The sequence below is a fragment of the Symphalangus syndactylus genome, chromosome 13, assembly GCF_028878055.3.
Source record: "Symphalangus syndactylus isolate Jambi chromosome 13, NHGRI_mSymSyn1-v2.1_pri, whole genome shotgun sequence".
NCBI lineage: Eukaryota > Metazoa > Chordata > Mammalia > Primates > Hylobatidae > Symphalangus > Symphalangus syndactylus.
In genome coordinates, this window is record NC_072435.2 from 67,710,644 (window position 1) to 67,726,145 (window position 15,502).

Below are 15,502 nucleotides of genomic sequence, written 5' to 3' on the forward strand. Positions count from 1 at the left end.
CTTTGTACAACTGGGAAGGCTTGCTTTTCCTGATTTCCATACTGTAACGTACAAAGGTTAGAAGACAAGCTTCCCCTTGAAGCCCAAGGTTTCCCAAGTTGAGACGAATTCTCTACTCTTGGTTACTACACTTGTTGAATATTGAAAATAAATTCTCCTAAAATCCACATGTCTACGCACCAAGAAGTAAATTAGGCAGAATACATACTCACTTTTTCATCAACTAGGTGTGCAGCAGGCAGATAAAAATGGGTGTGTATTTATGCTGTAGGCTCCGACAAGAGAGTATGCTTGCTTAGAATTAGATAAAATGTTCATTTACCTGAAATAATTGCCGCTTTTGGGTAGCCAGATGGTGAGCACACCCATGTTCAAAGTAGGGTACCTTAATTTAGATCCAGATGGTTGAATTGAAAGGGAAATATAGCCAAGATAAAGAACATTTTGTTCACTTTCAAAAGGGAGACCGTTTTTCTTTGACAAACTTTAATAGGATCTATAACATGCCAAAGTGAGACGACATTAAAAATATGAGGTCCTTTTCTATAAAGGATTGTTTAGAGAGAAACTATAGTCTCCAAGTAAAATGGGAAAATAGTAGTGGTAGTTCTCAAAGAGAATTGGGACCATCCTTTTGCAAAAATCTTGGGGAGAGAATGGAGGATTTTATCTCTGGGTAGGCATTTGCTCTACTGTGGTATTTGTGTGATCTGATGCCTTGTAATTTACTCAGAATGAATTAATACTCATGGTATTTAATACAAACAAGAAATTCACTACATTATTTTTAGATTGAAAGCAACTTCATTTCTCCCATTCACTTTGGTAAGAAGATAGATGAACATGAGCAAGTAGGAGTATATCGCTTTTTGTCCCTCTATAGAGGACTGTGAACTGAAAAAATCTTTGAGAACCATTTGTTTCCGTAAAAACTTTTTTCTGTGATTCCTTAATGGACTTAGCTCATTGTTTTTGTGTCAGGCTCACATAACCATATGGCAAAACTGAGTTCAGTGCTGGATTTTGAACATAATTCAAAATGCCACCAGTAAACCATATCTAGACAATGTTTACTAAAAAAAAAAGCTCTGACCATGTAATAATGATTCACTCAGGGAGAAAATTTATGCAATTAGTGTTTGTCTTGCTGCGTTTTCTGTAGTGCCATTCGATTTGATCATCCTGGATAATAATTAAATATACAGTTTTTTCAAATTAATTAACATAAAATTGTATATATTTATCATGTATAACCTAGTGTTTTGAAGTATGCATACATTTGGAACAAATGTAGTTAATTAACAAATGCATCATCTCATATAGCTATTTTTATGGTGAGAATATTTAACATCTACTCTCAGCAGTTTTCAAGAATATAATATATTGTCATTAATTATAGTCACCTTGCTTTACAATAAATCCCTTGAACTTATTCCTTTTATCTAAGTAATTATATATCCTTTGACCAGTAACTCCCCAACTCCATTCTTCCCCTAACCTCTTAGCATCTGGTAAACATCATTCTACTCTCTAATTCAATGAGGTCAACTTTTTTAGATTCCACATATTACTGAGATCATGCAATATTTCTCTTTTTGTGCCTGGCTTATTCACTTACATGAAGTCTTCCAGTTCATCCATGTTGTCTCAAATGACAGGATTTCCTTCTGTTTATGGCTGAATAGTATTTTATTAGTGTATGTATACATTTTCTTTATCCATCCATTCATTGATGAACTCTTAGGTTGGTTCTGTATCTCGGCTACTGTGAATAATGCTGCAATAAACATGTTGCAGATATCTCCTCAACATGATGATTTCTTTTTCTTTGGATATATGATCCCCCAGTAGTGGGATTGCCAGATCATGTGGTAGTTCTATTTTTAATTTTTTGATGAACCTCCATACTGTTTTCCATAATGGCTGTACTAATTTATAGTGTACTCATTTTCACCAACAGTGTACAAGGGTTCTTTTTGCTCCACATCCTTGCTAACAGTTGTTATCTTTTGTCTATTTGATAATAGCCATTCTTACAGGTGTGAGTTGACATCTCACTGTGGTTGCACATCTGTGATGATAAGTGATGTTGAACATTTTTTCATATACCGGTTGGCCATTTGTATGTCTTATTTTGAGAAATTTTCATTCAGGTCTTTTGCCTACTTTAAAAAATCAGATTTTGTTTTTTCTTGCTATTGAGTTGTTTGATTTCATTATATATTTTGGTCATTAATCACTTATAGATGTACAGATTGTGAATATTTTCTCCCATTCTATAGGTTGTCTTTTTACTCTATTGTTTATTTCCTTTGCTGTGCAGAAACGTTTTAGTTTGATGCAATCTGGTTTGTCTGTTTTTTGCTTTTGTTGCCTATGCAGTTGCCTTTGTTTTTATTTACTCAATGCAACTCCAAACTGAGCCTATCTGCTTTGGATCCCTTTCAAATAAAGATGGACCTGATACTGGCTTTCCCAGTATTTGTTTGGTTTGCACAACATGTTTGTTTATTTAAACTGATTGTTGCCACTGTGTATGTGGATGGACTTGAGCAAACAATGCAGGACATGTTTTAGGTTTTCTTGAGGGTGGTGACATTTGGTCAATATGATTTACAAAAATAGGACTTACCTCTGTAAGTATGACTTCAAGGAGTGATACAAAAACAGTGAGGAAGAAATAATTTACCTTTAAGGCATAAATGCTTTACAGTCTTTAAGGAGGGCATCCCTCCTTCACCCCCATGCTCATCCTCCCAACCCCTAGCAATCATAATCTTCATCATCACCATCATCATCATCATCATCATTTCTCAATTCTTTGCATGTTCTTTACTTCCTTCCAGATTTACATTACTGGCCAGCTTCCACCAGGGTTTTTCAAATTTCATGCCATCCTACTTTCTACTGCAGGTGACTACATATTTTCTCCCACAGAAAGAATTTTACTAGGCAAAATTTTGGAAAATTCAAACGTGAAAAATACTTCTGCCTTTTCCAGTTTCCTGGACAACCTGAAATCATGCACAAACAGGCACAGCTGTATGGTGGTGGTGGCAGTGTGAGGGTAGAATAAGACTGGCAATGTTGCATGGAGCTGAATAAGGGTGAAGAACCCAGGCTCACCCTTCCTGCCTTCTTTGCCTCCAAGCTTCTGAATGCCTGGGTGGGCCTGACATTTATAGAACTCTGGCCCCAGTTGTACAGGGACAGGGTGAATTAATTCCTCCCAGTGCACACCTATGTGTGTGCTGCAGGATGAAGTTTTGTTTTAATCATTCACATCTTTCCTTATGACTACACAACTAAAAAAAGAAAAATCAGAGGATAGACAAAGAAAGTAGTTCAAAAACTATGGTTGTTGGTTACTTTTTACATCTTTTAAAAATAGATTATTTTTAAAAATCTTATATCTTTTAAAAAGTAGTCCACTTTTGTTGTGTTGCTGGATGGAAAAGTGTGTGTGTGTGTTTAGTGTGTTCATTCTGTTCCTCCTATGCAAGGACTGTGGAACCAGACTGCTTGGCCTCATATCCTGACTCTGCCACTTATTAGCTTTAAGACCTTGGCCGGATTTCCTAATTGCTGTGTGTCTAGTGTCCTCATCTGGAAAATGGAGATAATGATATTCTATTGTACGGGGTTGTTGTGATGATTACATCAGTAATAAAGCACTTAGAACAGTGTCTGATAATTGGTAAGCACATCTGTGATTATTAAATATAATTTTATTATTCCATGGCTGGAGATCTGCTACTTGGGCTAGTACCAGGTTGTGTAGGACCAAAATTCTTGCTTTGGGGTTTCCTTTTGCTGGCAAAACAGTGGGGAAATGGTCACCGTGGACATTGCTTTGGCTGCTGTTTGTTTTTACCACCTAAGCAGAGTTCAAAAGACAGGGAATGGGAAAAGAAGGTTGGAAGGAAGAAGAAGAGCCTGGTCACCAGAAAAAAGAGAAGGAAAAGAAAGGTTGTGGTATTTCAGCCAGAGAACCTCCCAGCTTGGATCAAATACTGGGAGATGGAGAGGGTTGAGGGAGCAGAAAGACTGAGGGAAACGAGAGAAACGCACAAGTCTCTGATTACAGCACTGCTCTCTATTAGCAGTGAGAATAGCAGGAACCAGAGACTGAAGGATCAGAAGGGTACCAGTACAGCAAGAAGAAAAGCCCTAAGTACCAAGGGAAAGGCATCTCAATCATTAGATATTGTTCCTAAGACTTTATGTGAGTTTTGACAACAGCAGTACTTTATAATACTTACGTAATGTTTTGCCTCTTTCCAATAAGAAAACATGAATCTCAGACACTAATTTTATTTATTTTTATGAAAACCTATTATGACCCAGGAAAGTCATTTTAATGCATTCATAATACCCTTCAACAATGATGATCAAGTACGCAGTACTTATTTTTGGTAAGCGTATTTAGTACATAAATGGTGAAACAATTATGAATATTATGCTCTGTTTTTATAACACGATTATTCACATATGCACCACTTCCTACATACATATTGCTGGCATTATTGCCTTATGTTTTTAGTTTACTCCAATGGTTATTTAGAAAAAATAGACTACACACTTGCTTATAGTATTGAATATTCAGCAGGAGTACTTCTCTTCTGAAATAGCAGAGGTTTAATGACTCATTGAAGTGCATAAAAACACACAGTCTAAACAACGACCCATTTTGGCTTAAAGAATTTAGTCATCGAGTAACAATTTGCATTTTGGATTAACAATTTTAAATGGGACACGTGTAACTTCTATGACCTTGTAACAGTCCCCTTACTGCAATCAGTTGAATAGTAACTAGATGTTCCATTGAAACTTTTCTTTAGGTCTTGGGAGTTTTTATTACCAATCTTAAACTACTGCAATATTAGAGAAATTGCAGTTGCTATAGAAGTAAGTTCAAAATCATTTTCCACTGTGTTATGCATAGATGTGGCCAAAAAGAAAACCTTTCAAGTCATCCATGCTGTTTGTGAGGTTCTCTTGGTTTTGGTGGATTCCACAGTGAAATGCCATGAATCAATCTGAATACTAACAGTGTTATGCAAATATTTGTTTCCTCTGCATGTCTTACCTTTATGAAAAGGCAAACTGAAAAATAATGGAGCAGAAATTGTTTTGTATCACATACTGTAATTTGTTGGCAATATCAACCAACATTAATGCATTACTTTTGCTGAATGTTGTAACGACTTGATACAAGTAGCTTGCCTAGTGAACTTCCGCAGAAATAAGAAGAAATCAATTCTCTATATCCTTCAGAGGCAACATGGAGCTTTAAGCCTTCCTTCTTAGCTCAACCAAAATGTCAAATAGACAAGTTGTTAAGAAAATAAAGTAATTTATTTTAGATAGAAGAGAATTAAAATACATGTATGTTATTCACATTTTTTCCAGTTATGCTAAAATGACATTCTACGAATCACACTCCTAGAATGTCACTTTTGAAAGTGGAATTTTTTATGGTAATAGACAGATTCATTAAAAGATAAAAAGGATTTTGTTTAAGAAGGCAGGAGAATAATAGACAACAAAATACTAGTCCCCATTACCTTCTGCCTTCCACTGTTTTGTTTTACTTTTTGCTGTATTTACATATATTTTTTCATGTCCACACTATATATTGAAATATTTCTATTTTTAATTAATTTTTGATATTTCTTATACTTGGTATTCTGCTTGCCACCTCAAACTCACCACAAATTCACTCCAGGCTTGTTATCTTTTTCTCAAAATCACCGTTGCTATGGGCCTCTTTGATGTTTTTAATGACAGTAAGCAGAAGAGAAGTCTCACTTCCACCAATTGAAGGCAACCATAAAATATATGCAGTGAAGACAAAATTATATTTTTGAAATTCTGCAGGCACTATTGCCTGTTAAGGGCACTGACCTGAAACTGGCTCTCTCTGTTAGAAAAAAGAGTATCAAGGTTGAAAAAGATGTTACAGATGGGCTTGAAATACTGAGATCTGATGTAACCAGAATCTGCAAGACAGCAGACAGGGCACAAACTTAATATGTGAGAGAAAACTTTGTTGAAGGCTTATTTCTGTACTAACTATAGTCAGCTCACTCATTTCTCCATTCAACTCTGACCTTTAAACTTCCACCCAGGTTTTCACACCAATTATTATGCTTTCTTCTTCATAAAGCCTTCTTGGAGTTCTTTAAGCTAATGGTTTTCAACTGGGACAATTTCTTCCTACAGTGGACATCTGCAATGTCCAGAGACATTTTTGCCCATCTCAACTGGGGAGAGATGATACTGGCATCTAGTGGTAGAGGCCAGGGATACTGCTAAAGATCCTTCAAGGCACAAGGCAGTCCCCACAACCAATAATTATCCAGCCTAAAATGTCTGTAGTGCCAACATTGAGAAACTCTGCCTTAGGAGAATGTAATTTCTTCATACATTTTTCCCTTTTTGTCATGGCTTTTTGTATAATACCTGTCTAGGTATATGTTTATTTTATTAGCATAGAAACTCTTTGCAGGAAGGAAGCATATATATTTATCTTTTTCTCCCCAGTATTGAACACTCTAAAATAAACGGTTAAAAGGAGCAAATGCATTATAGAACTTGTAGTAAAAAGCTATTTAGTGGTAGTATAATTTAACATCTTTAAAAAACCAGTGACATTTGGGGAATATTTTACGTCTGATTTTTGTTCAGTTATTGGATCTCAAGCTTGGAAAAGACCTTAAATGTAATCTAGTCCAACTGCTCTTCTTTACCAAGGGACTTCTTTTGATTTTCTAAATACTGAATTGAAATTCAATTGCAATCATCTTCAGGTGCCAGACTGTGAAATTGGTATTTCCTCATTTAGACATTATCAGAATATATGGTGGCCCTCTGTTCATAGATATATACTGTGTGTATGAATTCATTAAGAATATTAATTGCAGAGGAAGTCACTAGGTGATCTTTATAGTTCTTTTCAACCCTGAGGATCAATGATTTAAATTGCTACCTTCCCTAACATACTTACTTACTTGGTAAGGCAAAAAGAGACTGCAGTATGTTTTTTCTCTGTATAAATATTTGTTTAATCAAATTATCCTTAGCCCAGAGGTATTTACATCTTTTACACCTAATAAATTCTTACCCACTAATTACTTAATATCAAAGACATCTTTGATTTTTACTTAAAGGCTAATTCATTCTAATTACAACCTCTCTGTTGAACTCTTGTAGAACTCTTCCCCCAGTATTATTAGTTGTCCTTTAATTTTCCATGAGAAAATATTATACATATATATATTTCATGGAAAAATATATTTTTCAATTAGACTGAAAAGGCCTTAAATACGAAATTGGTTATATCTTAAAAAAATTATACCGAATACCTACTACAGGGTGAGTATCCCCACTCCAAAAATTCGAAATCTAAAATGTTACAAAACCCAAAACTTTTTGAGTACTAACATGATGCTCAAAGGAAATGCTTATTGGAACTTTTTTTATTAGGATTTTTGGGTTAGGGATGCTCAGCTGGTAGTATATAATGCAAATATTCCAAAATCTAAAAAAATCCAAATTCTGAAATGCTTTTGGTCCAAAGCATTTCGGATAAGAAATACTCAACCTGTTTAGCATAAAGCTCACACTTAGCAGACAGTATTTGTTCAGTGATTGAATTGGAGTTCTCAGATATTTCAAAGTTAAAAGGGAGTAACTTTGACTCATATATAAAATCCCATGGGCATCTTTTAAATAGCCTCAGTGAGAAATATTAAGCTCAGTGGACATTTTAATTAATAAGCTGAAAGATAAGATTCACGAGCATTATGTAAGATAAAAGCATATGAAGACAAAATTGTAAATGGGTGCATTTTAACTAAAAGGTACTGACATTTCATTAAGCAGAAAGTGTGTTAGTAATCAGCAAAAAATATTAAGAAAAATATTACCATGATACTGGCAAATTGGGAAAGAAGAATCTTTGTTACTTACAGCTGAATTAAGATGTTTATAAATTATGGCTAAAAATTAATTTTACTGTTTTGAAATGTAATTCAGAAAATGTGAGTTCTAGACCCAGCTTTGTGCAAATTGTCTGTGTAACTTCAGAAAAATCACTTAATCCTATTGGATCCACTTTTTCAACTTAGAAATTTATAAGAGTAGGACGATTTGTTTCTAATATTGCTTCCAGCTTTAACCTCATATTCGTATGAAGATTTACAGTTAAAATCTCTTTTCCATGTATTATCTCATTTTATCATTTTGACTTTTGTAAGGAAAGCCTAGAAAACATATTTTCCTTCTACTAATGAAAAAACAGGGTCAGATAGTTAAGTTACTTAACCAAGCCTAGTGTGTAGCAGCCTGTTGCTATTTCCAAGATAACTCTCAAAAACCTTGTCTATGAAAATAAGTAACTATTAAACTTTAAAATGTTTTATTTTTCTCTATTCTAAAACTAAGCTTTAAAAAATGAGGCCCTCAATGATCAATGTAAGCTTCATAATTTAAAAATAGTGTAAAATTTATACCTCATACTTTGAGCTAGGGATAGCCAATAAGATTCAATACGCATGTCAACCTGTATTGATTGGTAGTAGTTGCCTGAAGTGCTGTGCTGAGAATAATTTTGAGGCCAAGTTTGGGTTCAGTGGGAAAGTTGCCATGTTAGATTAACCATGTATATCATGGATGATGGAGAGAGGAGTGGTGGCAGAACTACTTATGGAGGAACAAGCTTTTTAAAGAAATTGCTTCAGAACTCAATAGTATTCTATTAACAGTCTAATATTGACTTGCCTTATATTGTTTTGTAACTAGTATTATTTAAAAAGTTTGATTAACTTTTGTCATGAATGTTTTTCTTATTTAGAAGAGTGTCTGAGTGTCCTTTTTTTTTTTTTTTTTTTTTTTTTTTTGAGACAGGGTCTCACTCTGTTGCCCGGGCTGGAGTGCAGTGGCGCGATCTTGGCTCACTGCAACCTCTGCCTCCCGAGTTCAAGCGATTCTTCTGCCTCAGCCTGCCGAATAGCTGAGACTACAGGCATGCGCTACCACGCCCAGCTAATTTTTGTGCTTTCATTAGAGATGGGGTTTTACCATGTTGGCCAGGATGGTCTCGATCTCTTGACCTCATGATCCACTCACCTCGGCCTCCTAAAGTGCTGGGATTACAAGTGTGAGCCACCGCACCCGGCTGAAGAGTCCTTCTTAAAATATTTAATCTTTGTCTTCATTTGTAACCATAAACCATGAAAGAATATAGAAGGTGCTTTCAGTTGGAATTTTCATAAGATACAGCTTGATCTGAAAACTTGAGTGTAATATATATATATACACACACATATATATGCATGTGTGTGCTCACATTGACATTTATTTTATACATACATTTATTATATTAATATACATCTGGCATATTAACATTAACATACAATGATATAACATATATTATGAGTAATAAAAAACAATGTTCTGCAGACTATTCAGTATAAACATTTATTCCTGTGCTCCAAGAAAGGTTGAAAATGTGAATCAGCAACTGCTCCATGCTAGTCACACTCATAGGTGCTTTACATCCTTTCTTTTCCTCTAAGTTGTGCAATTCTTTTTGAGTTAGACTTGATTATTTACTTTTTCAGCAAAGACCAACTACATCTTAGGAAAGTTTAATAATTGCCCAAGATGGCATAGCTAAGAAAGTTGTGGAGCCAGAATTCAGACCAGAATTTATCAGGTCTCAAAATCCTTTTTCTGAACACAACCAGGCTGTGTTTTGTTGAAATTTTAGGGTACAGATATTTCCCAAGTGATGGTCTATGTTCTACATGTATCTGAGAACAATTTTTGGATTTTGATTTCGTTGTCTTTACATGTTGTGCAGCTTCAGAGAAGAAAGTGAAGCACACCGAAAAGGAGAATCATCACTTTCCAGTTCTGGCCAGTGTGTTGTTTTTCTGTAGTGTGTAATGTTTCATTTAACAAGCACTTCTCTGGCTTTAGCGAATTTTTTTGAATTGAGACAGAAACCTCCCTGAAAAACTTTTATGGTTGGGGAAGTATATTACATATGGATTGTACTTTCATGCTATTCATGCACTTAAGTTTGGTTCAGAAAAAAATATTGCAATTTGGAATAATATATTATTTCATCAACAGAAGCATGTAATGTGGCCATAACTTAACTCACAACATAAATGTAATTGAGAATGTCATTTTCTTTTTTCCAGATTCCTTGGTGTTACTCAGTTTTCGCCTACACATGCCAGAAAGGCATTTCCTTGTTTTGATGAGCCAATCTACAAGGCTACTTTCAAAATCAGCATCAAGCATCAAGCAACCTATTTATCTTTATCTAATATGCCAGTGGAAACTTCCGTGTTTGAGGAAGACGGATGGGTTACGGATCACTTTTCACAGACCCCTCTCATGTCCACATATTATTTAGCCTGGGCAATTTGCAACTTCACATACAGAGAAACTACCACCAAGAGTGGGGTTGTAGTAAGTATTTTCAGCTTAATGATGTTTTTGGATAATGTACACTCTGTAAAGTAACCTGATTTCTGGATTAACAATGAATCATTTCTAAACTTTTTACACCTTATATAGTGGAATTCTTCCTTTAATTCTTATGGGGGGGGTTACATATTTTACTGGTTTCAAAGTGTCAGAGAGAAACCTATCTTCTATACCCAGCACTCTTATTCCCTTAACCACCTCCACCTCCCTCCCCCATCATCCTTGTTCTTCCTCATCTCTACCTGATCTATTGTACATCTCTGGAACAGCTGCTGTTGTCTGTTTTGGAAAATTGCCTGTTTGTATGACTGGGAAAACTACTACTTTTTATTGTAACATATTTGAAATGTACAGAACGTGGTGAGTAATATAGTAAACTCCATACACGTACTAGCCAGATCAGTAGAACTAAACATTTTACCATCTTCGGTCTAATGTTATTGCCGAGAAAGCAAAACATAGGATGGAGTTGAAACTCTCTGTGTAACCATCCCTTGATCTCACTGCCTTGGTCTTTCCCTTAGAGATCAACACTGTCCTGAATTTGGTGTTTGCTACTTCCATGCATATTATCCTACGATTGTTTCATATCTATGTATAGACACACACACACACACACACACACACACACACTTATAATACATACCATATTTTAAAATTTCATGTAAGTGATTTTCTATTGTAGATAATATCCTGCAACTTATTTTCATTTCATTTTATTTTCTTAGGAAGGATGAGATAGAGGGAGCATTGTCTGCATTAAATTTATAATAAGAATCTATTGGATTCTCTTTGATGGCTATCATTTGTGACACCATGGTATTCTAGGCACTTTTTACATGCAATTACATTGCATTAGGGTAGACTATCCCATGTTGAATTAATAATTTTTTCCTCATTTCTATGGCTTAGATGATATATATGCATTTATTTTAATTTTCATATTAACATTAAGACAAGGTATTATGATTCCACTTTTTTTTTTCAAATGAGTAAAGTAAATTGAGTACAGTTTAAGGAGATTAGGTAACTTGTCCAGGGGCTAAATGTAAGCAAATGGTAGAGCTGTAAATCAAATTTGGTTGGTTTGATCCTAAATTTTGGGCTTTTCCCCCTGTGCCTTAGGAACTGTGTTCCACCATTTCACTTGTGTGTCTATAAGAAAATTCAGATTGTGATTCTTCTCATCCAGTAACCTTTGTATGCAGTGTTGCTTGAACACAGCAAAATAGGTGAATAGAAATCTATATTTTTAATTTGTACGAAGTTGATAGCTCTAAAACAACCTAAATTTTGAAAAATAGTTTTGGCTAAAGAAATTTTCTTCACTGTTACTTTTAATTTAAATCATTGTGGGACCTGTTTAAAAAATAAAATCTGCCAGCATACAAAATCAATGCCATTACTGAAAAACTGCTTGTAATGAATTCATCTATCTAATCATTAAAATCATGTTTTAAATGCACACTTCTTAGAAGGACAGTAGGCATTTTACTCTTTTGGACTTATAATCATTTGATATGTTGAATTTCTCTGATGTTTGTTGATGTCTTCTATGGGCATTTCAAGGCTGTACTCATTGGACCATACACAGACATGGAACACGAAGACATCTCATTTCATTTTACGTCTTCAAAAGTTGATGATTGACTTGCTGTGGGTCAGCTAGCATAGGGTACACTGGAAATTCTTTTTTCTAGTATGTTTTCTTTAAAGTATCTTAAAAGTGTTTTCAGCCCTAAACAGTTATGCTTGCTGCTAAGTGACCCATGTTTTAAAGCCAGGCACTCTCTAATAGTTATTTAGATGTGACTTTTTGTTACAGTTAAGAATCTCTAAGTAATTGGTAAATATTTTAAAATTTCTGCTTAATAATTTTTATGTAGAAATGATAAAACATGCTACCAGAGAACACCGAAAGGTCAATTGAAATAAAATTTTAGATTGCATAACCTAAAATACTAAAATCTATAAAAAAGAAAACAAAATTGAAATTGGGAGCTCTTATTTATCAACTGTGGAAATATAGTTTAAAACTTGACTCCTTTTTTCTGTCACTCTTTTGAAATCCAATCTGTTTTCTTTTCACTGCCTTTCCCCTTTATTATTCGGAGCATATGAAAATGACATTTCTCAACACTTAACAGCTGGAAGGAGTGGAAGTTTAGCTTTAGAATCTTGGATGTGGGATGGTCACATGAAGTCCAGGTGGTCATTTCAGATCAGAAGCTGAAGCAATTTTCTTTGAGATATGAAAGAGGAACTTCAGTAGCATGTAAATAATACACAGCTGAATGGTAGTAGGGCCCTAAGTGTGAATATTTGAGACATCATCATCACTGCTTATCAAGCTACCTACACTTTGCAAGGCACTATTCTAAGTAATTAGAAAGATTAAAAAAAATCTAAAATCCTTCTGGTACAGAGATTGCAAATTCAAGCATTCAGACTGAATCCAAGGCTGTAGCCATGTATTGTTTATCCATCCCCAAAATGGCTTAACATTTTTTATATTAGTTGTCAACATTTAGAAAGTAGAAGATTGCACATAAACTTATTTATTTCTGGCTTCTCTTGAAAAATGGAAAGCTCTTGTAACACTAAGGTTACATTCCTATTTGGTAACATTTGTTCATTTATTCCTTCAACAAGTATTTATTGACTGAATGGCAGGTATTGTTCTAGGCTCTTGTGATATAGCAGCAAACAAAGCAGAAAAGGTTCCTGCTCCCAGGGAGCTTATATTCTAATGAGGTGAGAGAGGCAATAAACAAAAATATATAATATGTCAGGGAGTGATACATGCTATTAAGAAAATCACTGTGCTAGAGCTGGGTTGTGGTGACTCACTTACATGAGGCATTTGCTTCCCAGTTTCACTTAATCCAGACCACTTTTATTCTTTTGCATCTAGTCCATTTCACTGATACTTATTTCCTGTTTTGATCAATCCTATAGACATTTGGAGTTGAAAATCCAGAGGGTAGCCTAGGACTGTGCATAGGAAAAACAATGAATTCAATAATTGTGGTTTAGGAACACTAGTATTCACGTATTCACGAATTGCTTTGATTGAAACTTGTAGAAAATAAGTTCAAGACTTATTTTGGAAGTTGGAAGAGGGAGAAATTGTTAAGGTTTGAAGTCTAGGGATGTGCTTGATGGAGGACATGGGATTCAGTATGGCCCTGAATGATGGTTTGGTCTTAGAGAAGCAGATACTGTGTGCATATAATTCTTTGCCAGGGAAATGTTAATAGGAAAAGATACAGAGGTGGGTATATCCCTGTGGAATATAGTGTAGCATGATAATTATAAACATTGATTTTAGAATCAGATTAGTCTGTTTCAGAATTATGTCTTTGCTTTGCTTCTCTGCAACCTTTGTTAATTACTTAACCTCTTTTTATTCTGATTTTCTTGTTCGAAAACTGATAGTATGAATTTTTCCTTTACAATATTGTTCTGGTTTCTATCATGTCATAGCAAACTACTCCAGAACTTAGTGGCATAAAACAGCCATTTTATGATGTTCAAAGTTTCTGTAGGCTAGGAATTTGGAAGCGCACAGTGGTGGCAACTTCTCCGTGCTCAATGATGTCTGGGGCCTCAGATGGGGAAGCAGGATGTTTGGGGTGTGACTTGACAGCTAGGGGCCAGAATCATTTGAAGCCATCTTTGTCTGGTGGTTGTGTCATCAGTCTTCTGGGACGTGAGCTGAGGCTGTCAGCCATATATCCACGTGTGGCTTCTTCATGTGGCCTGGGCTTGTTCAAAGCATGATGGCCTTAGGATGGCTGGACTTCTTACATGGTAGTTCAGAGCTCCAAAGGTGAGTGTCCTAAAAGAACTAGGTGGGCGTTATGTGGAATTTTTAAACTTATCTTCAGAAGTCACAGAGCATCACTTCTAAGACATTCTACTGGTTATAAGTGAGTCACTAAGGATAGTGTTCTTTCAGCAAAAGAGGGCATTAGACCCCAGCTCTTGACAGGAGGAGCGTAAAAGAATTTGTAGGCCTGTTTTAAAATTAACACAGTCGGCTCTTTGCCTGCAGACTATTTATATTCATCCTACAAACAATGTATACTTGTCAGTGGGTCTCATCCCATTGCAACATCAGGCTCAGACTTGAGGTCCAGGCCTCGCCATCTAATTTAGGTTCAGGTATAGAAGAGATGACTTGGTTTGGTTTCTTGGGCATAGTTTCTCTCACTCTGAAGACCTGTTAACGAAAGATACAAGCTGTCTTACCTCACTTTTCTCCCTTCAGCAGACAATAATAAGACTGGAATATGGTTATGACAAAAGCCATTTCCATTCAACAATGGAGGAAATGGGAAGATACAGTAGTCACTAGCCCACAGCAATTCTGAAACCCAACTGGGCACATGTTACCAATTCCTTAATTATGGATGAATGGCTGCTCCCTGTCAACTCTTCACTTTGGCATTTGGCCCCACCCTTTGGGCTCTTTGTTTTGCCTTCTGAGGCATCCTTTCTTTTCCAATTAAAAAGTAGTTTGTGTTTGCAACCAAATAGTCATAATTGCATAAAAGTACAGCCAGCGCATATCCTTGAGTTCCACATCCATGGACTCAACCAGCTGTGGATTAAAACCATTGAAGAAAATTGTGTCTGTATTGAACAGGAGCTAGAGTTTATTTTTCTGGTTCTTCTTCCCAACAATACAATATGGCAACTATTTACATAGCATTTACACTGTATTAGGTATTATATGGAATCTAGAGATGATTTAAAGTATACAGGAAGACGTGCATGGGTTCTGCGCAAATACTATACCATTTATATAAGGGACTTGAGCATCTATAGATTTTGGTATCCATGGGAGGTCCTGGAACCAGTCCCCATAGATACCAAGGGATGGCTGTAGCTTGTGTTTGCAATTGAATTGAATAACCTCAGCTTGCTTCCTACCAGTAAAATGTTGGGGCTACAAAGACCTATTTTTCTTTTGTATTGGCTCTGTTACATT

General features: G+C 35.5%; 1 protein-coding gene across 1 annotated transcript in view; it reads left to right on the top strand.

Moving 5' to 3' along the window:
- The window catches only part of TRHDE (thyrotropin releasing hormone degrading enzyme), a 400,153-nt gene that overhangs the window by 4,048 nt on the left and 380,603 nt on the right, over positions 1–15,502 (top strand). Inside the window, exon 2 of the mRNA XM_055240001.2 lies at positions 10,215–10,488. Within this exon, the coding sequence (XP_055095976.1) occupies positions 10,215–10,488 (274 nt within the window). The remainder of the gene's footprint in view (positions 1–10,214; positions 10,489–15,502) is intronic.